At 38.9% G+C, this 24,699-nt stretch overlaps 2 protein-coding genes across 6 annotated transcripts in view; one reads left to right on the top strand and one right to left on the bottom strand.

Moving 5' to 3' along the window:
- Positions 1–584: 584 nt before the first annotated feature.
- Positions 585–18,466, top strand: FUCA2 (alpha-L-fucosidase 2). Its single transcript, XM_025422457.3, has 7 exons — positions 585–986; positions 4,542–4,729; positions 8,220–8,559; positions 9,944–10,154; positions 10,383–10,573; positions 15,941–16,049; positions 17,938–18,466. The coding sequence occupies exons 1-7, from the start codon at positions 742–744 to the stop codon at positions 18,076–18,078; spliced, it is 1,425 nt and encodes a 474-aa protein (XP_025278242.1). The 5' UTR covers positions 585–741; the 3' UTR covers positions 18,079–18,466.
- The window catches only part of PEX3 (peroxisomal biogenesis factor 3), a 36,116-nt gene continuing 27,874 nt past the window's right edge, over positions 16,458–24,699 (bottom strand). For 2 of the 5 annotated variants that reach the window (XM_025422455.3, XM_049113323.1), the window contains exon 12: positions 22,923–23,130. In XM_025422455.3, coding sequence (XP_025278240.1) covers positions 23,047–23,130 — 84 coding nt within the window. In that variant the 3' untranslated portion in view covers positions 22,923–23,046. Of the gene's footprint in view, positions 16,594–19,689; positions 19,819–21,614; positions 21,758–22,922; positions 23,131–24,699 lie in introns of those variants that run through there. The other 3 variants (XR_007412436.1, XR_007412432.1, XR_007412434.1) reach the window with 3 other exon arrangements.

Below are 24,699 nucleotides of genomic sequence, written 5' to 3'. Positions count from 1 at the left end.
GCAGGAGCAGAAGGAATTCTGGTTTTACCCTAAAAGTACTTATGAAGGGGAGAGGTGAGCTTCTAATGATGTCCTTTGATTAATCATTCCAAGTTTCTGGCTGTTTTTCCCAAGCCTGCAGATTTCTTAAACATTCATGCGGTGGGTTTCACCTGAGAGCGTCATGTTTTTCTAACGCAGTGATTCTCAGAGTTTGGTGACCGGGACCAGCAACATCAGTGTCCTCTAGGACTCGGTTAGAAATGCAGATTCTGGGCTCCCAACCTGAATCGGACACTGTTGGGATTTCACCCGACAGGCCTCCAGGTGGACAGCCACAGTTCGAACACACTCAGAAGCCTGGTGGGCGAGTGGCGGTGGGGGGGGGGGGGATACAGAGGCCCGAGAATGAGCTGGAAGGTCCTGGGTGACCCGCTGCAGGTTTCCCGCCTTGGCCTCGGGGTCCAGGGTTCCGCCGAGCCGGGTCGGTCGCGTTGCGCTCCCCCGCAGTCTGTCAGGGTCGTGCCGCTCCTGCAGAAGGCTGAGCTCGGTCCCCCGCACCCCCCGGGCGCACAGAGCGACTCGGAGAGCTGAGCGGCCTCGGGCCTGCTGGGGAGCACCGGCCGCCCCGGGGGCTGCAGCCACTGCCACGCCTGCGGGAGGGCTCCTCCGCCCCGACGGCGCCGTCAGGTGACCGTGGCTGGGCCTGCTCCGCCGGAGACGCGGAAGGACGCGCTGGGAGGCCGAGCGGGGCGCGCGGACATGCGGCCCCCGGCGGCCCCCGGGCTCGGCCCCGCGCTGCTCCCGCCGCTGCTGCTGCCGCTGCTGCTCCCGCCGCTGCTGCTCCCGCCGCCGCCCGCCGCCGCCCGCCGCGCGCCGCGCTACGACCCCACTTGGCGGTCCCTGGACGCCCGCCCGCTGCCGGCCTGGTTCGACCGCGCCAAGTTCGGCATCTTCGTCCACTGGGGCGTGTTCTCCGTGCCCAGTTTCGGGAGCGAGTGGTTCTGGTGAGCGCGCCCCTCCGCGGGCTTCCCCCGCCCCGCCCCGCCCCGCCCCGGCTGCAGCCGGGCTCCCCCCCCCCGCCCCCCGCTCCCGCTCCCGCTCCCGGCCTCCGCGCCGCGGCCCTTCCGGGGCTGAGGTGCGCAGGGCGCCGCGGAACCGCCCGAGCGGGCCGCTCCCCGGCTCCCCCGCTCCCCCCCCCCGCTCCCCCCCCCCGCTCCCCTCCCGCTCCCCGGCTCCCCCCGCTCCCCCCCCCCCCGCTGCCCCCCAGCTCCCCGGCTCCCCCCGCTCCCCCCCCGCTCCCTGGCTCCCCCCGCTCCCCCCTTCCCCCCACTCCCCCCCTTCCCCCCTCCCCACGCTCCCCTCCCACTCCCCCGCCCCCCTCCGGCTCCCCGGCTCCCCCGGCTCCCCGGCTCCCCCGCCTCGCGGCTGCCAGCGTCCTCGGCTGCACGGTCCGCTGTGGTCACCACGCTGTAGCCGCCCAGTGACCCAAATCAACCCAGCTGTGCGGGGGGCGCGGCAGGAGCGGCGAGGCTTGACTATTTATTTTATTTATTTATTTAATTGGAGTTCAATTTGCCAACATATGGCATAACACCCAGTGCTCATCCCCTCCAGTGCCCGTCACCCAGTCACCCCCACCCGCCTCCCCTTCCACCACCCCTAGTTCGTTTCCCAGAGTTAGGAGTCTCTCATGTTCTGTCTCCCTTTCTGATGTTTCCCACTCATTTTTTCTCCTTTGCCCTTTAGTCCCTTTCACTATTTTTTATATTCCCCAAATGAATGAGACCATAAAATGTCCTTCTCCGACTGACTTACTTCACTCAGCATAATACCCTCCAGTTCCATCCACGTCGAAGCAAATGGTGGGTATTTGTCATTTCTAATGGCTGAGGAATATTCCATTGTATACATAGACCACAGCTTCTTTATCCGTTCATCTGTCGATGGACACCGAGGCTCTTTAAAGTCAAGATGTTACCACGTGTGGCTGTAGGAATTAAAAAAAGGTTCTAGAAGGAGGCCTAGTCAGTTAAGCATCTGATCTCAGCTGGGGCCTTGATCTCTGGTGCCAACTTCAAGCCCCTGTTGAGCTCTGCACTGGGTTCCCAGAGCCTACTTAAAAAAAATTCTAGAATGTTAGCCTAAAAAAATTCCCTATTAATAGATTATTATATGAAAAGTGCTGCACAAAATTGTTCTTTAGGCTCTCTTGAGATCTATGTAAAAATGCACATGTAATCTCTTACAATTTTTAATTGTTTCATATAACTTTGCCGATTAAATACTTCAGGTATTAAATTCTTCAAGATAGAAATGTTACAAATGTATACATATATAACATGCACACATATATAATATATTCTTGTGTAAAATAAGAAAATAAAGGAGTATTTAACTTGATTTTATACTATATACATAGTACGCATCCAATTTAATATATGCAATGTATAGTAGATACAATAGAGTATAAACTAGGTATTATATTAACATTACTTGTATACATTGTACCACTTTCTACTGAGACATTGACTATCTGCAAGCAGTAACCTTTTTTTTTTTTTTAATTAAGTTAGGCCAACTGATGTCAAAGAACTGTGTAAACTATGGAGTACTATTCGTATACTCTTTTGAAATCAACTTGTAAAACAAGGGACTCTTTCTTTCCCCTCTATTGTATATAACCAGACATTTTTACTTCAGGATTTCATAAATCTCTGTTTGCAAGTTTACTGCTATAAGGCACTTTGAATTTATTTTTAAGTGTTTCAGATTAGCCAGATACAAAACCAGATTTTCTTCCCCTCATATCAAGATTTTCTTCCCTTCATAACATATAATAAATTATATGTTATCATTTTGTTTAAGCAGGAATATTAGGTATCATCTTAATTTTACTGTTGCCAACACCTTCACTTGTTCTTTGCTAGTGAATATAAAACATACGTTTGGTGCTAGAAGAGGATTTGATGTTGAGACTAGTGCTGTACCAAAAATAACTAGTTTTGAGTCATATTATTCTTTGCAATGTTTTTTTCATTTTCTACAATTAAACACAGGGTTGTTTATTTTGACCTCAATAAAGATACTGCTTATATAAAACTAACTAGAGAGTGCCAGGTGGCTCACTCAGTTGGTTAAGCCTCTGCCTTCAACTAGATCATGATCCTGGTGTCCTGGGATCCGGTTCCACATCGGGCTTTCTGCTCAGCTCGGAGTCTGCTTCTCCCTAAGCCCATCCGCCCTGTTCATGTTCTCTCTCTCTCTCTCAAGAAAAGAAAAAAGTGTTAAAAAAAAATAACTAGAATATATTTCTGATGGTCTGGAAAAAAAATCTGTGAAAGATTTTTTTAAAAAGCTTTTATTTATTTGAGAGAGAGAGTGCACAAGTAGGGGGAGGAGCAGAGGGAAAGAGAGAGGCAGACTCCGTGATGTGTGTGGAGCCCTACCCAGGGCTTGATCTCACAATCTTGAGATCATGACCTAAGATGAAACTAAGAGCCAGACACCTAACCTGCTGAGCCATCTGGATGCCCCAACCCTGTAAAAGATTCTTTAATTATCTATGATTTCCCTCTGTGTCTTCTCTAAATCTCTGCTCCGCACCCTAATTTGACTCAGGACAGTCAATGGTGGAGATAAGTATATCTGACTGTCCTTAATGGGAATTCAAGCCCACATATAAAGGATGGATTGTTTACAGTAAGTGCCTCTTTTCATCTCTACTAGTATGGAATTTGAAAAGTAACTAGACTGTAGTAGAGAATGCAGGTTCAAATTAAACCTTGTTGGGAGAAAAAGAAATCCTTTATCCTTGTTCAACTTTCTGTCCTGTCCCAGTTTCTCTTTTGTAGTTCAATTTAAAATGCAAAAATGCATCATGGATCAATTAGGATACTTTCATTTCAAGGTACAGGAAACCTAAATAAATGATGTAATAATAGGGGTTTGTTTTGTTTTTTCTTTTTTCCCAAGACAGCAATAAATTTAGAGGCAGTTGTCTCATTGATGAAATCAAAGAACTAACCTATTTCGGTCATCCTCAGCTTGTTGACTTGTCCCTTCATGGTCACATGGTGACAGCCAGGCATTGCTTCACACAACCTTGTCCAAAGGCAGGAAGGCCTTGCTCAGAATGAATGCATAACAAGTAATCCTTAAAGGCTGAGTCAATATATTAAAATAACAGTATCATCTTAATTTTACTGTTGCCAACACCTTCACTTGTTCTTTGCTAGTGAATATAAAACATGCATGTTATCTTCCTTTTGAAGACTGTGGCTGATGTTGCAAAGGACTATATAAAGATACATACTACATGCTGTGATTTAACCATGAAGAATTAAGAGCAAATAGGTGGTGGGGTAGTCTAGAATGTTCAGAGGAATAGATGGAAAATGAAAGTTTATATAAGCCTTCTTTAAGGCAAAGTCAAACTAATGGGGAAGTGAGAAAGAATCTAGGTAATATTTGAGTAAGGGGGAATTTGTAAAGGGAGCTGGGGCAATTATTTCAAATGTTTATATGTATGCTTTATATGTTGTTTCTCTTTCTCCCTTTAGGTGGTATTGGCAAAAGGAAAAGATACCGACATATGTGCAATTTATGAAAAATAATTACCCTCCTAATTTCAAATATGAAGATTTCGGACCACTATTTACAGCAAAGTTTTTTAATGCGAGCCACTGGGCAGATATTTTTCAGGCTTCTGGTGCCAAATACATCGTCTTAACTTCCAAACATCATGAAGGTAAATAAGTGCAACATTTACAAACACTGACAATTAATTATGAAATATAAAGTAGTTCTTTCAGAAGAAGAAACTAAAACACATGAAATCAGTTTTCTCTTAGGAGCAGCAGTTAGTGGCTACTGATGTTTGCCTGTAATTTAAAGGACCATATATTCCATCCAGTTGAGAGGCATTAGGTTTGTAGAAGGATCAGACACCCTCACATAAAAACAAAAACAAAAACAAGAAAAATCACATTTTGTTATGTGCATATTTAACGATATTTCCAAGATTTCATATGAAGCTATTTGAAGTGAGATGTGGGTTGCAGCTCCCAAGCTTATAATTAGAATTAGAATTGCCCTCTTAACTTTTTTTTAAGCCATAACTTAACTTTTAACTTTTTAAAAAAATATTTTATTTATTCACCTATTTGAGAGAGAGAGAGAGAGAGAGAGAGAGGGAGGAAGGGCAGAGACAGAAGATCTCAATCAGACTTTGTGCCCAGCCCAGAGATCATGACCTGGGCTGATACCAAGAGTCTGACACCTCACTGTGACCGAGCCACCACTTTCCTTTCATTATACCTCTGTAATGCATTCTGGGAAGGCTCCATCACCATGGGGATTGTGCTTATGTAGTCTTGTGTCATAACTGACACACTTTGCTGCACTTTTGGCCAACTCTTAGATGGCCAAATGGTGGACAATTTGCTAGTGATGAAAGTGACACAGATCACCTGGAAGGAAATCTGTGGACCTGTAATGGTGCCCATAAATGTCAGAGGTGGCAGAAGAATATCCAAAAGGAAACACAGTGGTTGTATTCATCAAGGTTCTCCAGAGAAACAGAACCAGGTGCAAGTATGATAAATAAAAAGAGATTTATTATAAGAAATTGGGTCAAGGAGTTGTGGAGATGAGAAGTCCAGGCCCAGGAGAGCTGGCAATATAGTTCTAGTCTGAGTGTAAAGGTCTGAGAACCAGGAAAGTGGATGATGATTTAGGTTCTAGTCCAAGTCTAAGCCCCCAGGCAGGAGAAAGTGTGAGGTCAGACAGGCAGAGAGAGTTCTTACTCAGTCTTTTATTCTGTTTAGGTTTTCAAAAATTGGCTGAGGCCTACCCACACTGGGGAGAGCAATCTGTTTACTCAGTCTACCTATTTAAATGTTAACCTCATGCAGAAACACCCCTGTGGACATACCCAGAAAAATATTTAATCAAATATCTGGGCACCCCGTGGTTTAGTCAAGTTGACACATAAAATTATCCATCACAGTGGTCCTACATTAATAGGAGAGTTTCCACCCATTACTGTTCCAGTATCCAAAAGATCCAGGAAACATCAATAAATTGTTACTATTCCAACCACATGTTACTTCATTTGACAATTTCCTTTGCATGGCCATCTTTGCCTTGGTATAAGCAATTTTGCCTTAGTGCTTTCTCCACGAGTAGGGAGGGGAATAGAAGGGAAGAACCCAAACCAAATATCTGCAATTATCTTAGAATACTCTTCCCTTTGGGTACATTCTAGTGGCTTAATGACTTTTTCCTATAGATGTTTCTATTACTGAGGTAGATATTTAAAAAGTGTATTTGCTTGTGAACATGATGATTTTCTGATGTCTAGGAACTCATTAAGTTGTATGGCACAAAGTATTACATAGTGACATTATTTAAAAATAAAATAACTTTTAATGCTACCTTGAGGACAAATAATGAAGCCCACATTTGTAAACTTTCTAGGACTCATGTTTTCATTGCTTTATGGAAAAAAAAAAACCACTGAGCTTAATAGACAGGAAGATCTCTCTGTGAGCTTTTATGGTGGTGACAAAGACCCTTGTGTTTTTTTTTTTAAGATTTTATTTATTTATTCGAGAGAGAGAGAGAGAGAGAGAGAGAGAGAATGAGGCAGAGACACAGGCAGAGGGAGAAACAGGCTCCATGCAGGGAGCCCGACGCAGGACTCTATCCCGGGTCTCCAGGATCAGGCCCTGGGCTGAAGGCGGTGCTAAACCGCTGAGCCACCCGGGCTGCGCCCCCTTGTGGGTTTTAATACTGTCTGGCAAATAGAGACTGTCAACTTGAAACATTTATTATTATTTTAAGTCATCGCTACAACCCAACATGGGGCTCAAGCCCACAACCTTGAGATCAAGATTTGCATGCTCTACTGAGTAAGCCAACCAGATACCTCCAAATTGAAATATTTTGAATAGGACTTTAAATATTGGCACTGCGTTGAAGCTTACTACAACCACCTTTGGAACAAGAGTGAGCTGTTTTAAAAGCTTCTTGAAAATGAATCTGAAGACTGTCAATCTTAAACTTATGCTACTTTATGAGAGTAGATACAAAGTGCCTTATGTGTATCTATTCTTAAAGATTCATTTAGATTTCAGTGGGATAGTAACAATGTACTTATGCTCCTAGGCGCTAATTAAAATTTTTGAGGCTTTTATATTATTTCAATGTATATAGAATTTCTAATGTTTTTAAACAGAATAATCTAAATGCAAATGTTTTTTAAATATTTTATTTACTTATTCATGAGAGAGACAGAGACGCAGACATAGAAAAAGGGAAAAGCAGGCTCCTTGTGGGGAACTGATGCAGGACTTGATCCCAGGACCTTGGGATCATGACCTGAACCGAAGGCAGATATTCAATCACTGAGCCACCCAGGTGCCCCCAAATTCGTTTTAAAATATGAATCATGTCAAAGTACTTATTTAATGGCAGACACATTATTTTTCTTACCCACTTAGTTGGTAGGTAATTTCAGTAATTTAAAGAGAAACCTCTAAGTTTATGAATTTAGAGAAGGATGAGATTACAAATGGGAATATTTTAAAGTATAGAACTACTGGGGAGTAGTGTCTTTTCCCCTTCTGGTGCTAAATGATGAACGATGAGGTGAAAGATTTACTATTAGATATGGATCACCAGTATTCTAAGACTCATGCTACATAAAATTATCCCCAAATCAGGAAACGTACTTTGATCTTTGGTTTAGGAGACAAGCAAGACTTTTGCAGGAGTGCATGTCAGGATCTTTATTATAAGTAGTAGCAGTCATCGTTTAGCATGGTAGACATGGAAGATGTTCCCATCTTAGCTGTAATCTGCTTGTGTTGATTGTTGATTTTATGCGAGACCCTGTGCTAACAGTTGGCTGGGGGATATATCAGGGAACACTGCAGGTTTCATGCTGCCCCTCAAGAGGCTTATATTCTAAGAGGAAAAATATAGGAGATACATCAGACTACACAGACTACAAAGGGGTACCCAGAAAGTTAATTAAAAAAATCTTGGCTCCACCTTGTTCAAATTCTCATTTGTTGCTCGTATAAAAGCAGAACGTGTGTATGAAAGAGTGCCATAACACAGTTGTAAAAGTTTCTGTATGTCACATGTACTATCTAATTTGTTTTGGCATTTGTATAGGTGGAAATTTGCTAAACAGGTTCACATTCTCACAAAGACTCAATATAATTGTGCAGGCTTTACCTTGTGGGGCTCAAAGTATTCCTGGAACTGGAATGCTGTAGATGAGGGGCCGAAGAGGGACCTCGTCAAGGAACTTGAGGTGGCCATTAGGAACAGGACCGATCTGCGTTTTGGACTGTACTATTCCCTTTTTGAATGGTTTCATCCACTCTTCCTTGAGGATAAGTCCAGGTCATTCCAACAGCAACAATTTCCAGTTTCTAAGATGCTGCCAGAACTCTATGAGTTAGTGAACAAGTATCAGCCAGAGATCCTGTGGTCAGATGGTGATGCAGATGCCCCTGATTACTACTGGAACAGCACAGGCTTCTTAGCCTGGTTATATAACAAAAGGTGTGTATGCTATTAGATTGCTGTAATGACCCTAAATGTTCCACATACATGTATAATGTTTGAGTTCCCTTGCTTTGTGAAATACTCCCTTTCAGGTTCATCTATGGTGTGAGGTAGGAGGAAATCCTTGTAAATAATGTCTCTTAGATATATCAGATTTTACTCAGAGTAATCAGTCAGTGAGAGTTACAAATCAGGAGTCAAATACAACTCAACAGTCTGATTTTGAAATCACTAAAATCACAAAAAAAATGGAATCACTAAAAAAAAAATAAAATAAAATCACAAAATCAAGAACTTTGAAAACATTAATTTTGTGGGTCCCCCTTTTCATCTCCTATTCTGAGACAATTCATAACTTTGTGATGCTGTGCATTTTAATTCCTCTTTTCCTTCTTTTTATCTTCTGACTCTTTGATCCTCTTTGCTGCTCCGTCACTGTCACTCTTGTCTGTCTCCTCCTTTCCTACATCAGCACTCTCACTTCCTATTCTTTACCTGTTGCTTTCCAGCAATGTTCCAGACTGCTCCATTAGAACAAGGAGTTCTGGCTGAGGTCTTCTATTAGGCTTAAACCACATGGACCAAATTTATATTTGTAACTAGAAAATACTCGGTATAGTGCTCTGAAGTCAAGGAGTGTTCTACGTGTGTTCCCTGGACACACACGTAGGTGCACATAAGAATTGTGGGGAGCTCTTGATACTTATAGCAGCAGTGTCTTCAGGTACTTCTAAAGGGTAAGGAGTGGGAATCGGTCACTTCAGCTTGGAAGTCAAACTCTCTTTTATGTGGGGAGGTGCAGGAGCTCTGATAATAATACTATGGGGATTATTTCATGCCACTATAAATTCCATGGTGGCAACATTCAACTTTCCGAAGATTTTTCAAAATCAGGCACAGTTTTAAGAGAAAGGCTAGATTATATATATATATATATATATATATATATATATATATATATATATATATATATATGAGATTATTCAGTCCTAGGTGAGAAGAATGTTTTGAGTGTAAATTCACTTCTGGCTATCATTCATAATATGTGGGACAAGGAGCTTCAAATAATAGTATAATAGTCTTATAAGTGCTGTATGTGCTGGTTACTGAGCTAGGTGTTTTACATAAATTATTTCTGTTCTCATAACAGATGAGGAAATTGATTCTTCAGAGGAGTTAGGTCACTTACTTTGGGGCAGGGAGCTTAGAAAGTGACAGAGCCAGGATTGCAACCAACACAGGTATTTGACTTCAAAACCATGTTCTTTGCATTATATTATGCTATGATTATTTTTAGGAGTGGATTTCAGTTAGATCTCTTTTCAGTGATATTTCCCTTTATGTAAAATATTTTACATTGTATTTAAAAATTATATTTCAGCCCAGTTCGGGACACAGTTGTCACCAATGACCGGTGGGGATACGGTACCATTTGTAAGCATGGCGGCTATTATACCTGCAGTGATCGTTACGACCCAGGACATCTTTTGCCTCATAAATGGGAAAATTGCATGACAATAGACAAGTTTTCCTGGGGCTACAGGAGAGATGCTGGGATTGATGACTATCTTACAATCAAAGAGCTAGTGAAGGTACAGTAAAACTTCTGGTGACTGTTAAAATAATATTCTTAATTGTGTGAGTGTGTGAAAATTATTTTTTATGATTTATATAGGTCAGTGGTCTGTATTTTATTCTATTTTCTGTTCTTCTGGATACTGATTACATACGCAGGTGTAAGCACATAAATGCAACATATTATTAACACATTCACAGTGGAATTGTTTCGTCTACCTAATTATTTATTCTTAATTTTTTAGCAACTTGTAGAAACAGTTTCATGTGGAGGAAATCTTTTGATGAATATTGGGCCCACACATGATGGCACCATTTCTGTAATTTTTGAGGAGCGATTGAGGCAAATGGGGACCTGGCTGAAAGTCAATGGAGAAGCCATTTATGAAACCCACCCTTGGAGGTCCCAGAGTGACGATATCACCCCAAATGTGTGGTAAGTTCTTGTTACCAAGTACTATTTGATGGAGGAAGGCATCTAAAATTTCTCAGAGATATAAAGAGAAAAGTAGTATAAAAAAGGAAATTGGATGCATGCCTATTTATACAAATCACTTTCCAAACTTCAGAAGAAATGAGCATGTTTTTGAACACTTATTGTTTATCAAATTGAGCTTAAATCTTCTCTGGAAACTTCCTAATAGTGGGCAAACTTTAGTGTAAAATAGTCAGCTCTTATAAAAATTATAAGCCATTCAGAAACATGAACGATGTTGAGTGGGTTAATACAAAAGGAAGATTTCTGTTTAGTCATTTAATTCTCATTTTTGCAGTGTTCCATCTTATGAAATTAGCTAAAGAGAGGTGCCAAAGGGCAGAAAAAAATATTTGAAATCAGCCCAAATAACAGCATTATTTTAACTGAGAAAAGAACTTATAATTTGTTCACCTTGTTCTAATAAATCTAACCTGAATTTTTTAAATTAATCATTTTAACTTGCTAATTTTTCTTTTAACTAAAATTTTCTTTAAGAAGTCTTCCTTCAGGCTAATAATGTCTGAGCTTTGCAAGGTTCCATGTGCCTGTGAGTATCTGAACCACACTCTGCAAATATGGTGGTTTCTGATGTGTCTTAAAATACATAAATAAAAAGTAGCAACAGTGAAGCTTTAAAAAATTCACCTTTCATTGTCACCAGGTGAATACAGCTGACCAAGTATAAATCAGAAGATTAGACTAAATGTCTTTCTTTTATCTTACTTGACTTATGACTTAAAACTAATTGTCAACTCACTGAAGATAATAAAGTAAAGCCATCTAGACAGAAGCAACTAATTGTAGAATTTTAGAATGTCTTGGGGAAGCCACAGTGAGAACTCGATACCAATCATTCATTTTACAGAAACTAGTTTAAATCTGGTTTTAAAATTTGTATTGGGCATATATTTGACAACAGGGGGTCTGATCACAATCTCACAATTATTAACCATTTTTCCATTAAATTTTATTTCAATAAATAAAAATAAAAGCCAAATATTTAACAAGGGCTGTGAAGCCCCTTGTCTGACTCCTGTGGACTTTGCCAACCACATGTGGCCCCCATTCCCCACTGGAGCTCTTTCCTGTACAGTGCATGCTGCCCCTCCTTTCTGCAGTCATCTGTAGACTCTCAGGTTCTTATAATCCTTCAAGATTTCAGCCCTGGCTCACTGTCACTGTCCCCAGAACTACTCTTCACATCACTTTTAGTGATTTGAATACCTATATTCACATTTCTTTTATTTTTATTTATTTATTTATTTATTTATTTATTTTTATTTTTATTTATTTATGATAGTCACAGAGAGAGAGAGAGAGAGAGAGAGAGAGAGAGAGAGAGAGGCAGAGACACAGGCAGAGGGAGAAGCAGGCTCCATGCACCGGGAGCCCGACGTGGGATTCGATCCCGGGTCTCCAGGATCGTGCCCTGGGCCAAAGGCAGGCGCTAAACCGCTGCGCCACCCAGGGATCCCTCACATTTCTTTTAATTTGCTGACCTCTGGGTTCCTGTTCTCTCTCTTCTGGGATCTTGTCCACTCTACCTTTGCTACGCCCTATTTCGGTCATGCCCTGGATCCTGCATTACCAAGAATTGCACCTTTTCCATGCTCTCAGTTTGAAGCATTCTGTTGTGTTCCACCACCTTTTATATTTCAGCTCACTCCACACAGCACTTTGGTGTCTGATCCACTAATGATACCATCTGTGACTCTTTTTTTTTTCTCTCCCTCAGCCCTCTTCCTTATCCAGGTCAGATTCTGTGGCTTGTCACTCCACTGCATACGTTCTTTCTCTATTGTACTCACTTGACTTTGATTAAAACCTCACCTTTGGTTAAATTTAGCTCTCCTTATTCCATGACTGACCATGGGTAGCTACATGTGACTGAAACACACAGACATAGACACACACCCACTCACACATATTTCCTGGTGTCCTGGATCCCATCCCAGATTAGGCACTCAAGGATATTATTCTAGTGGTTCTCTCCCGCTCATCTTAAATTTTCCCTCTGTTAGATCCTTTCCTGTCAGTATACAAATGTGTTATTTCTTACATCTTAAAAAAATACTCATGGAATGCCCGGGTGGCTAAGTGGTTGAGTGTCCCCTTTGGCTCAGGTCGTGATCCTGGGGTCCTGGAATCGAGTGCTGCAGCAGGCTCCCCGCAGGGAGCCTGTTTCTCCCTCTGCCTATGTCTCTGCCTGTCTCTCATGAATAAATAAATCTTTAAAAATAACAAAAAACCTCTTTAGCCTTTAGATTTCCAGGCATCTCCCCATTTCACTCCTTTCTTTTAGAGTAAAATATGGTAAAACAATTTTTTTTTTAATATGTTAACTCCAATTTCTTGCTCCAGTTTCCTCTTGCCCCCACTCTGGTCAGGCTTCCACCCCCACACTTCATAAAATTGTTGTTACCAAGGCCCTTGATAACCCATCCTTCGCAATCTAGGGTCACTTCATGGTTCTTGTTTTCTGAGTTTATGGCAGCATCTGACTCTGTTGATTGCCATATCTTCTTGTTGGCTGCTCCTTCTTAAATGTCTTGCTAGTTCCACCTCCAGTTACCACTAAACCTTCAAATACCCTGAGGCTTAGTCCTTGGACTTCCATTCTTCCTATTTATCTTTATTCCCCACGTCCATTCTATTTATTCCTCAGGTGAGCACATCCATTTTCACAGATTGAAGTGCCTCTTAATACCAATGGCCTCTACAGTGCTCATCTCTTTTCTTGAACTCTACTCATATCTTCAGCTTCCTAGTCAGCATTTCCTCATGGAGGTATAAGCACCAAAACTGAGGTCCTAGTTTTTAAATTTTGCTCTACACCAGCTCTGTGTACAATCTTTCCCAACTCAGTTAATGGCAGCATCATCCTTTTAGGTGGTTGTGAGGCCAAAAATCTTGGGAGTCCTTAGTTCTCCTTTTATATTTCACAGCCAATCCATCAGCAACTATCATCATCTTTCTCTTTGAGGTATACTTAGAATCCAACCACTTCTCATCCTCTCTTGTGGCAACTCTCATCTTTTAAGTCTCTATTATCTCTTCCCTGGATTCTTTCAGTAGCTTAAGTGATCTTTCCATCCTTGCTCCTTTCTGCTGTAAAACTTTTTAAATAATAAAGCTAGGTTACGTCACTCTTATGCTCAAATTCTTCCAGTGGCTTCCAATCTTAGAGAACAAGCCAGGACTAATAGAGGCTTACAAGGTCCTAGAAAAACTGGCTTCTTGGGGTGTGTGGGTGGCTCAGTAAGTTAAGTGCCTGCTTTTAGCTCAGATCATGATCCCAGGGTCCTAGGATCTAGCCCATGTAGGGCTCCCTGCTCAGTGGAGAGTCAGCTCCTGTCTCTCCCTCTGCTCCTCACCCACTCATTCTCTCTCTCAAATAAAATCTTAAAAAAAACAAACAAAAAACCAACCTGGCTCCTTGCTGTCTCTGATCTTGTCTCCCATCCTATCCCTCATTCCTCTCCTTCTGTCTTCCTTGCTGCCATGTCAACAGGCCAAGCATACTCTTGCATGAGGACTTCTGTGCTTGCTATTCTCTCTTCCTCCAAATACTCACATAGCTCCCTCACATTCTTCAGGTCTCCTCAATGCCACTTCCTCAAAGAGGACATCCTTGATGATTAGATTTAAAATAACACCTATACCCCTCCTTTCTAACCTAGCATGCTCTGTCCTCACCTGGCTTCAGTTTGCTCGATAGCACTTAATCATCACCTGTTCATTCTAATTTTTCCCACTATCATATAAGATCCACGAGGACATGTTCAGTGCTATGTCTCCAGCTCTAACAGTGATTAGGATTTTAAGATTTCAATATGTATTTGTTGAAAAATTAAGTAAAAGAATGAGTTGTTTCCTTTGTCTAGAGCTTATTGTTTTTACGTTTTCTCCTTTTCTCTCATTCATCCTTTAAGTCTCAGATTAAATATCATTTTCTTGGAGAGGCTTCTTGCTGATGGTCTAATCTGAAGAGATCCATCCCTCTGTTATGGTCTTTCACTTTCTATTTCTTTCATTGTGCTTGTCAAAACTCACAGTGATGTTATCTATGTGATTATTGAACGTCTGTCTTCCTCATTCTAGTCTAAGCTCTGTAAGAACAAAGAACAAACTGTGTTTTGTTTTCTGTTGTATTCCTAACACCAGCCTCAGTACTTGGCCCAGCATTGACACATACATGCTGATGAGGGAATATGAAGATTTGAATTAGCAGGTAGAAAGCCATTTACTCTTGCATTTTACCTTCTTTGCTCCTATTTCCCTGCCTATTTTCAGCCCCATGAGAACTGTCTGATGAATATTAGAAAAATGTCTGTCCCTTTTAGTAGAGGGGAAGAAGGGGAAGGAGTTACTAGTATATTATGATTTATAATGACAAGTATATATTTGGTCTTATCTCCATTTCTGGCACAGAGCTCCTAAAACTCTTGGAATTTCCTGAGTGATGAGAACTATAAAGATTTCTTTTGTTATGTTGCCAAGGTGACTTTTTCACTTCACCAAAGGGTGAGGCTGGTTGCCAGGAGATCCCACCTTGCTATTACAGGGTTGAATCTTACAGGAACCTTCAACCTCCAGGTTGAGGAGAGAAGCTGGAGGTTGAATCCATCACCCATGGCCAATGGTTTAATCAATCATACCCATGTAATGAAGTCTCCATAAAAACCCAAAAGGATGGGGTTCAGAGAGGTTCAAGATTGTTGGGAGAATGTGCACCTGGAGAGTTCATGGATGGTCCAAGCCCTTTCCCCATACCTTGCCCTAAGCATCTCTTCCCTCTGGCTGTTTCTGAGTTTTCTCCTGTTATAATAGACTGGTAATCCAATAAGTAAAATGTTTGTGAGTTCTGTGAACTGCTGTAGAAAATCGAACCCAAGGAGAATGTTGTTGGAACTTACCATCTGTAGCTTATGGGTTAGAGGACCAGGTGATAACCTGGACTTGTGATTGGTGTCTAAAGTTGAGAGTGGTACAGGCAAGTAGTCTTGTAGGACCAAATCCTTGACTGTGGAAATCTGGCACTATTTCCCAGTAGATAGTGTCAGAATTGAGTTGAAATTGCAGGACATCCAGCTGGTGTCTGAGAATTTCTTGGTGGGTTAGGGAACTCCTCTCCAGTCCCCAGCACACACGCTGGAATTGGGAACCCCCTTTGGGTGCTTTTTATTCTACCATGGAGTTATTTTTCTTTCCCTCTGCTAATAAACACATTGTTAAATATCTATTGCATGGAAGTGTCTCTGTAAAATAATTCCAACCAGACCTATAATGAGAAATATTACTCTGCTCTTCTCCCTTTTTAACCAGGTACACATCTAAACGTAAACAAAAATTGGTCTATGCCATATTTCTTGAATGGCCCACATCAAGAAGTCTATTTCTTAGCCAACCCATAGCTACTCTGGGAGTAACACAGGTAAGGAGATTTTATGTTTACTAATTGTCTTTATTTATGATCCTTTTATAACTCATAAGAGTACAGGTTTCCCCCACTATCTAAAAGCATTCCAATGAAACCTTTCATAAGCTGAAATGATATAAAGCAAAGGAGCATTTACCATTAATTTATATGGAAGTTTTTCTGAACAGTCTCAGAGCCCAAAGATAACCTCTCTTAGGCTCTTCTGATACCTTAGAACACATCTTGCTAATGGATGCACAAAACATTGAGATACAGCACAGATGCTCACAGACACAGTTCAAAGCTATGGTAGCTTGATGCTGAGATGCTGAGTGTAGGAAGGAACTTGCTGCCACTCTCATTGCTGCTTTGGGTGTACACTGCCTCTAAAATGGCTCTCTGCAAAACAAACACTGAATGCTATTTTTCCTTTTTTTTTTTTTTTTGTAAAAGTTGAATATCGTCTTCAGATTTCTTTCAGTTACAAAAACAGGTACTACTGTAGGTCTTTCATAAAAGTGAAGTGGCATAACACAAACTTTCAAAATGTGAGTGATACCTGTAATTTTAAAATGAACTTAATTAATGGCAATGTTTGGTCAAATCTTTGAGAATTTTCTTTCATTTCCCAGAAAACAAAACTTTTAATAGATTTTTAAAAAGATTTTATTGAGAGAGAGAGAGAGAGAATGAGCAGTGGGGGGGGGGGCTGAGGAAGAGGGAGAAGCAGACTCCCAACTGAGCAAGGAGCCTGATGTGGGACTTGATCCTAGGACCCTGGGATCATGACCTGAGCCTAAGGCAGATGTTTAACTGACTGAGCCACCCAGGCGCCCCCAGAAAACTAAATTTATAAAACAGCTATTTTATCTCCATGAGTGTCAACATAAAATAGATATTCTTTTTCACAATTATTTTAGGTTGTTCAAGTTCTGCAAACATCCAAAATGATTCTGGAATTCATAAGTACATACATATATAAAATGAATTCACATTCTCCCCCAGACATCCCATCCCAGAATATATCTGAATAAAAGTAAGATGTTGTGGCCTTACTATTTTAAGGTCATTAAAAAAATTTGGAGAAAGTTAATCTAACAGTTGCAACCAACAGATCTGACATTGAGTTCATTTGGATATATTTTATAGCTTATTTTTAAGAAGCTGACAATTTCCTTGGACATAAATCATCCATATTCTTCTCCTTGTGTCATTTTCCATATTTCATTTCTAACACTGTGACTGATACCAAGCAGAAAGGAAGATGGAAGTTCAAATTTGATGTTTAATTACACCTTAGTAGCCTGGGTATGACATCATTTTAAATTTTATCTATATGCTATTTGGCTCCTATTAATACTGTTATTGAAAAGTTCATGGGTTTTGTTTTTGTGTTGCTCTACGTGATAGGCAATGTTTTCTGGTTCAAAATAACCAGACATGTAGAAAATTATTTATATCTAAATCCACTTTGTATAAGACTAAGGATAAAACACAGTAATAATTGATCAGACTTATGTACTGTTGATGAGTTACTAGAAAATCTTAGGAGGAAGGGTAACCAGATGAGGGGGGGGACCCTTCTCCAAACATTCTGTGTAAGAACTACACAGGCCTTACATTGGATTGATTCCAGAGTCATTTTCCCTACTCTGACACTATTCAACCTGTACAATTCTTCTTTTCCAACACTTGCACACTTTTATATGAGAGGAATACAGAAGCAAGACATATGTATGCACTCATTTGGATCAAGGGTTAAAATAGCTTGTGAACTAAATAAAACCAAAAGATGAGTCTCCTGACTATAGTGTTTTAAAGAAATACCAGCCACTCTTTCCCAATAAAGTGGGTGAGCCAAAGAAATACATTTGGAAATATTTGTGTGTGTTTTTAATTTCAGATTAAACTGCTGGGACATGGACAGCCACTTAACTGGACTTCTTTGAAGCCAAATGGCTTATTGATACAACTGCCACATCTAACCTTTCATCAGATGCCCAGTAAATGGGGCTGGGCTCTGGCACTAACTAATGTGATCTAATTTGCAACAGAGAGGTTCATGCTGCAGGTACACCGAAGACTAGAAAATATCAGATTTCTATAATTGTAGCACACAGAGAAAGCAATTGTGAAACTGGTCAAGAAGACTCAAGTAATTATTTAGGCAAATCAGCCCTTTTGGCTCTTACTCATGTTTTTCCTAAATTAGCCATGTAATTGTTTTAACTCTTCAGTGTACTTTGCTATCAAAGTCTCTTCACATTGAATTTATCTCCATGTGCTATTAAGAAGTGGAGATTTCTGTTTACAGTAGCTAGGAACTGGTGGTGGTAAGGACTGAATTGTGTCTCAAATTCCCATGCTGAAGCCCTAACACCTAATGTGCCTTTGAAGAGGTAACTAAGATTAAATAAAATAAGAGAACCTGATCCAGTATGACTGGTGTCCTTATAAGAAGACAAAGAGCCACCATGGGTGCAAGCACACAGATGAAAGGCCACATGAGGACACAGGGAGGAGGCACCATCTTGCAAGCCAAGGAGGGGGGCTTTAAGACAAACGAACCAGCCAACACACTGGGCTCTCAGCCTTCAGAATTATGAGAAAACATATTACTGTGGTTTAAGCCACCTAGTCTGTGGTATTTTGTTATGACAGCCCTAGCAGACTAATACAGATGGTAGGTATATAATAAATTTGGCCTAATTCATATTTTCAATGCTCATAGTAATTGTCTTTTTATCAAAAAAATTGCTTTTTTTCCCCTCTTGGTCATAAATCTGATGTATTTTTACTGTAGGTATTTTAAAACATACAAAGATGCTCAAAGCATTTTAGAAATGCTAAAGCCATTGTTTAGATCATGACTATTAATATTTTAGTAATATATTCTTTCAGGGTTTTGGAGGGGGAGTGATTGGAGTGTGGGATTGGAGGTATAGGCCAATTTTTGTAGGTGAGCTAATTTGAGCTCCAATTTAAGTTAATAAATATGTTTCCTATATGTGCCTTCAAGCAAATTGAATTTGAAAACCTAATTGAAAATTAGGAATTCTACTCAAATCTAAGAATGAAGCAAAATAATGAAGTAAAAATAATATTGATTTTGATGTAAATTTAAAGGAATACTGATTATAGAACTCGCTCTCCTCAACAAAAGATGTTTAATTGGCCAGGTCTTTATTTGAAGTACTGCAGGTTCTATTTTGTCACATTAATCAAATGCAGACATCTCACTTTTCCAAAAAAATGCTTCAAATAGAGAATGAAAAGTACATATTTATTTCCTAAAACATGCTAACATTGAAAATTAAAAAAAAAATTACTCATTGTTGAAGTTTCTAAAATTACCAAATTTTTGAAACCATGCCAAGGTATTTTACATAGTTCTGAATCCCAATTAAAATTTTATTAGAAATCCAACTCGGACAGACTTATATGATCCCAAACACTAAACTAATAAAAAACAAAAAAAGGGAGTTATTTAGCAGCTATGAGGGAGATAAATGACAAAATACAGTTCAGCATTTAACCCAACTATATGAAAAAATACGTGATATGAGAACAAGAATTATAGTAAGGATAATTAAAAATCAGATCTCTAAAAAAAATAAATAAAAAAAAATAAAATAAAAATCAGATCTCTCATTACCTATTTTAAGCCAATAGTTTATATCCTCCCATCAATCCTTTTCTCAGAGTTATTAAGTAGGTACAAAATGGCTTGATTTGAATTTGAATTTCAGTAACTTCTGATTTTCCTTTAATGACTAGAGAAATGCTGAAAGCAAACCAAACTAGATTATTGGACTGAATAATCTAGACACTGATATTTTAGATATGGGTATCACTTTAATAAGATTCTCATTTTCTTATTAGTACTGTAGCAAACAACATAATTATCTAAAAGGTCAGGCTCTTCAACTAAATATGAATTGGGACAACAGAATACAAGACAGATGTTTTGCCTTCTGTTCATTTCAATTTTGTAAGCTTCTGAAAGACCTAGTTATATAGAATCTTCCTATCTTCAAGCAAATACATACTCTTATCAAATTTTTATACATACAGTGACATACACATTTATACAAGTTTGAAAGAGAAAAGTTGAAGCAGTTTTAAATAATCTCTGTTCAACCAATTTACTGGGTTAACTGAAGCTTTCTATCTGCTTGGAAAAACATACTGATTGATGCCTAGGGCAAGCTACATGCTTTCAGGCAATAGATTTCTATCTGGCACACCCTTCCCTTCAATTTCTACTTGCTGCAATATATGTCTACCAAGCTGAATTGAATTTGTTACTATGGTGGGTTGAATGGTATTCCCCAACAATTCATGTCCACCAGGAAGCCAAGAATGTGCTCTTACTTGCAAATGCTGTCTTTGCAAATGTAATTCAAGTGTTGAGCTAAGACCATGCTGTACATAGGTGGGTCCTCAATGAAAGTATCCTTGTAAGAGAAAAAAAACACAGACACACAGAGAAGGCCCTGTACTGAGGCAGGGACTGGAGTTTGTGCTATAAGCCAAGGGACACTTGGGCCACGAAAAGCTGGGAGAGTCAAGAAAGAATTGAACAATCTTCTCTAGAGCCTTCAGAGGGAGCATATTCCAGCTGACACCTTGATTTTGGACTTCCAAGTACAAGAATGCTGAGAGGATAAATTTCTGTTTTTTTAAGTCACTCAATTAGTGATAATTTGGTATAGCGGCTCTAGGAAACTAAAACAGTTACCAAATAAACGGACTATGCCAGTTGAACTTTTTATCATGATTATACAAACTGATGACATGAGTTTGAAGAGTTGTAGTTTCTGCAAAAATCAAGCTGAACTTTGGAAAGAGTAGATAAAACTGTGTTGCTCTTTTAAGGGAGCCTGGCTAGCTGTTGGTGGAACATGTGACTCTTGATCTTGGGGTTGTGAGTTCCAGCCCCATGTTGGGTGGAGATTACTTAAAAATAAAATCTTAAAAAAAAAGTGTGTTGCCTTTTTAAAAAATTTAAAGGTGTTAACTAACTATGGGCAAAACAGTTCTAAAAGACTGGAGGAAAATATAGCAAAAATCTACAAGAATTCTGTATCCTTGGCTCACAACTATATAATGTAAAGCAATGTATGTGATTTGTACAATTAGAGGATACCTATAAGCAGAACCAATATTAAAAAGAAAAGACCTGGGCCTTACAGTAAATATTTGACAAATAAACATTCTTTAAGTTAAAATATCTAAGTTTTTTTCTTAAGATTTTGTTTGAGAGAGAGTGCTGGAGCGAGCACATCAGCAGGGGGAAGGGCAGATGGAGAAGCTGACTCCCCACTGAGCAGGGAGCCCAATTTGGGGCTTGATCTCAGGACCTGGGATCATAATCAGAGCCGAAGGCAGATGCTTAACTCACTGAGCCACCCAGGGACCTCTACGAATAAGTTTTTTGTGTGTGATTCCCTGCTTTAAGTGACCTTGTGGATTAGCCTAACAACTAAGGGTCCCAGATAAGAGGGCTCTTACTGTATTAGTTGAAGACAAATTTGTAATGTCTAAGACCAATTAGCTTCAAATACATGTGGTTTTTACCTTGTCACCTCTTCACTTGCCACAACTCCACAGTGTAGAGGACTCCAGGTGAAAATTTTCAGCTGACCAGATTTTGCTCCTTTTATAAGGCCACACCTGTTCAGTCTCAAATATTCCTTGGATGAAATCCTGGGTTAATACTGCTGGAAGAGATGCATGCCCTATTACATACACATTCACTAATTTTCCAGAAATGCAGTTTTTCTGTAACCCTATTAGAAAATAGTATCACTATATTCTGTCAAATTTTGAAAAGAAGCATTTGCTCTCCCTCACCACTTTTACATTTGTTTTTTCTTTTCTTTTTTTAAACATTGTAGACATAGACTCCCTAGCAGTTGACTTTGGGCCTTGCCTGGCCTTAGAAGAGACTTCACAATTCATTCTGTACCTTCTACTACCTAGCTATATGTTATATTGGAGGAGCATAAAGTGATGTCACTGAAAATATTCTTATATTACTGAAAATGTATCTAATATACTGATGATCCATTTATTTCTGCCCTAATTATCCTTATAAATACAGAATATAGATTTAACTAGAGGCTATGAATTATTTTTCAGAAAGAAATGCTATTTATTTTTTCTAAACAAAAAAGTTAAAGCATCAATCATATTACCAGTTAAAACTTGAAAACTAGCATATTCTCCTAAAATAACAGCAAAAAAATGCTATGACACAAATAAATTAACAGCTGTAAGGTATTAACTCAACAAAACAATATTTTACTAAAATATTTTTATTGCAGTAAGATATTTACTGTGCTCAAAATCAATACAAAGTTATTAAAATTATTTACATACAAATTAATGAAACTATGTAGATAATAATAGCTGTTGAGTAAACAGCATCAGCACTTTAGCCTCTAAATAACTAATTTTCTAAGGATTGTTAACAATAGTAAAAAAATTACTGATCATTGTTGTTAAATTCACCGATTTCCATAAAAAGAAAAGTCCTTCATCAGGTTTATTTAAGATAAATGATTTATACCTTTGAAGAGTAACTGGAGAAAAGTCTGATTCCCTCATGTATACTGCTGTCCAGTGAACTTTATGATTACATAGTACATTTTCTAAACTCCACCCCCAGATTTCTCCTCAGTATTAATGTCAATGTATACTACATTTCGTATTCCATTAAAAAAAAAGTACACTAGTTTTTAGTCAGTTTAGAACTAATGTCCAAGGAGTAACAAATATCTACACTGTGTACCCTCAGATATGACCACAAAAACTAGTCTGTTGGTGACTTTAAAAAAATATATTAAGATGCCAAATAAATCTATTTTATTATGAAATGAAGACTTTGATTAAGAATATATTTTTTATTAGGCATTTTGGTAACAAATCATTACCCTATATATAGTTGATTTATTCAGTGTATTTTTAAAAGTGAATTCCACTGTAGTTTTTCTTGAAGGAAAAGAAATCACTTCTCCAGTTGCTGAGGAGTACTAAAAGCTTCATACACATTAGCAGCAAAGTCTTTCACTTGCTCCATCATCAACAGATCCTAGCAAAGATGACAGTAAAACATTACAGTACGTAAGAAATATAGATAATTTGAATCCACTTCTGCAATTTGAGCAATGAATTTAGTCCTGTTTTATGGCACTGAGTTAAAAAAATCATTTCATGAAAGGAGTATTTTTTCCTCACAATAAATTCTAGGACATGCTTATTATTTAGGTTCTTATGTGAAGGATGGTGAGTATAAGTATTCACATGTGACTTTGAGTGGAAGACCCAAAACAGTCTTCAAAGGACTCTTCTGTGTGCCAAGTTAGATACACTATGTTGAATAAATGATTACAGTACTAAAGATACAGATGTCAAGGCACTTTTGCTAGAAGCTGACATAACGTGGTTGTGAGGTATATTACTTTTTTTTAGAAGATCTAACATAGGATAAATATAGCATGTCACATATTGTTGCATATACATACATAAACCACATATAGACACTTTAGAACAAGGGTTCTTAAGAGATTTATGAATGTAAAAATAAAAAAAAATCACATTTTAATTTTCATTATCTTTAACTAAGAACTAGTATTCCTTTCAATTATGAAAGACCAACTGTGATAGTAGTAGCATGGCCTATCAATTTGTCCTCAATAGAAATCCTATATTTTCATGTATGATAGTTGTAGAAGTTGCATGAACTGCCATTACATCTTGTTATTTAATATATGAACAAAAAAGCAATACTGCTTCATAAATTTGATTTTAAAAAACATTTTGAAAACTGTACGTAATTGGTTTTCTTTAAAACCTATGTTATTTTGTAATATGCATTTATAGACATTATTCTGAGAAGGGGTTCATAGGCTTCACCAGATTGTGAAAAGATCCATGACACAGAAGCATTTGAATGCTCCTGTGAGCATCGAACAGTAAGTGAATCTGTTCTTTATGTTGTCTCCTGAGTATCAGAAAACGCAAATGAGCTTTAGGCAAGTCTTGCTCTCAATAAATTCATAGTAAAATTCTCTGAAGAGTGGCATTTTAACTCATAGAAATTATGGTCAAAAAAACTGGTGAGAATCTTGTCAATTAGTAGTGTAGTATGTATGTTTAATCTACATTCCGTCACATCCAAAAACTAAACAATGGTGTTTTTTATTAGATTGAAATCTTTTAATAATCACTTAAAAAGATTTTAATTAATGTAGTACATGAATTACTTAAGTATTAAGGCTGCTGGTGGTGTATCAATCATCCTTGGTTGGATTTCATACTTGTTGCCAAGATGAACAGCCTTAATGATGAAGCCAGAGGCTTTTATGAAAGTGGAGAAAGGTAAAGTTAAGGTTTAAATGCCAGAAGTTACCACCTTTTTTTCTCACACCAATATACACGTGAAGATCAAATTAACAAGAAATTAAAAAATTTAAACTAGGTTTTTAATTTTAAAAAATTGAGCTTAAAATTAAGTGAAATGAGATCAGTCCTTTTCACTCTTCTTTCTGCAATACGAATGCCTGTCACAACATGAGAAAGATGACACAAGAGACTGGAGAGAACAGTGACGGAAATAAGAATGTAAAGAACAAACTTTTGACACCATACACAAAAAGTA

Source organism: Canis lupus, chromosome 1 (genome assembly GCF_003254725.2).
Source record: "Canis lupus dingo isolate Sandy chromosome 1, ASM325472v2, whole genome shotgun sequence".
Lineage (NCBI taxonomy): Eukaryota > Metazoa > Chordata > Mammalia > Carnivora > Canidae > Canis > Canis lupus.
Note: the sequence above shows the minus strand (reverse complement) of the source record. Positions and strands in the feature narration are given on the sequence as shown.

Coding starts and splice junctions, on each gene's coding strand:
- FUCA2 (XM_025422457.3), top strand. CDS start 742: ATGCGGCCCCCGGCGGCCCCCGGGCTCGGCCCCGCGCTGCTCCCGCCG. Junction 4,730..8,219: donor AACTTCCAAACATCATGAAG/GTAAATAAGTGC, acceptor ATAATTGTGCAG/GCTTTACCTTGTGGGGCTCA. Junction 10,574..15,940: donor GATATCACCCCAAATGTGTG/GTAAGTTCTTGT, acceptor CTTTTTAACCAG/GTACACATCTAAACGTAAAC.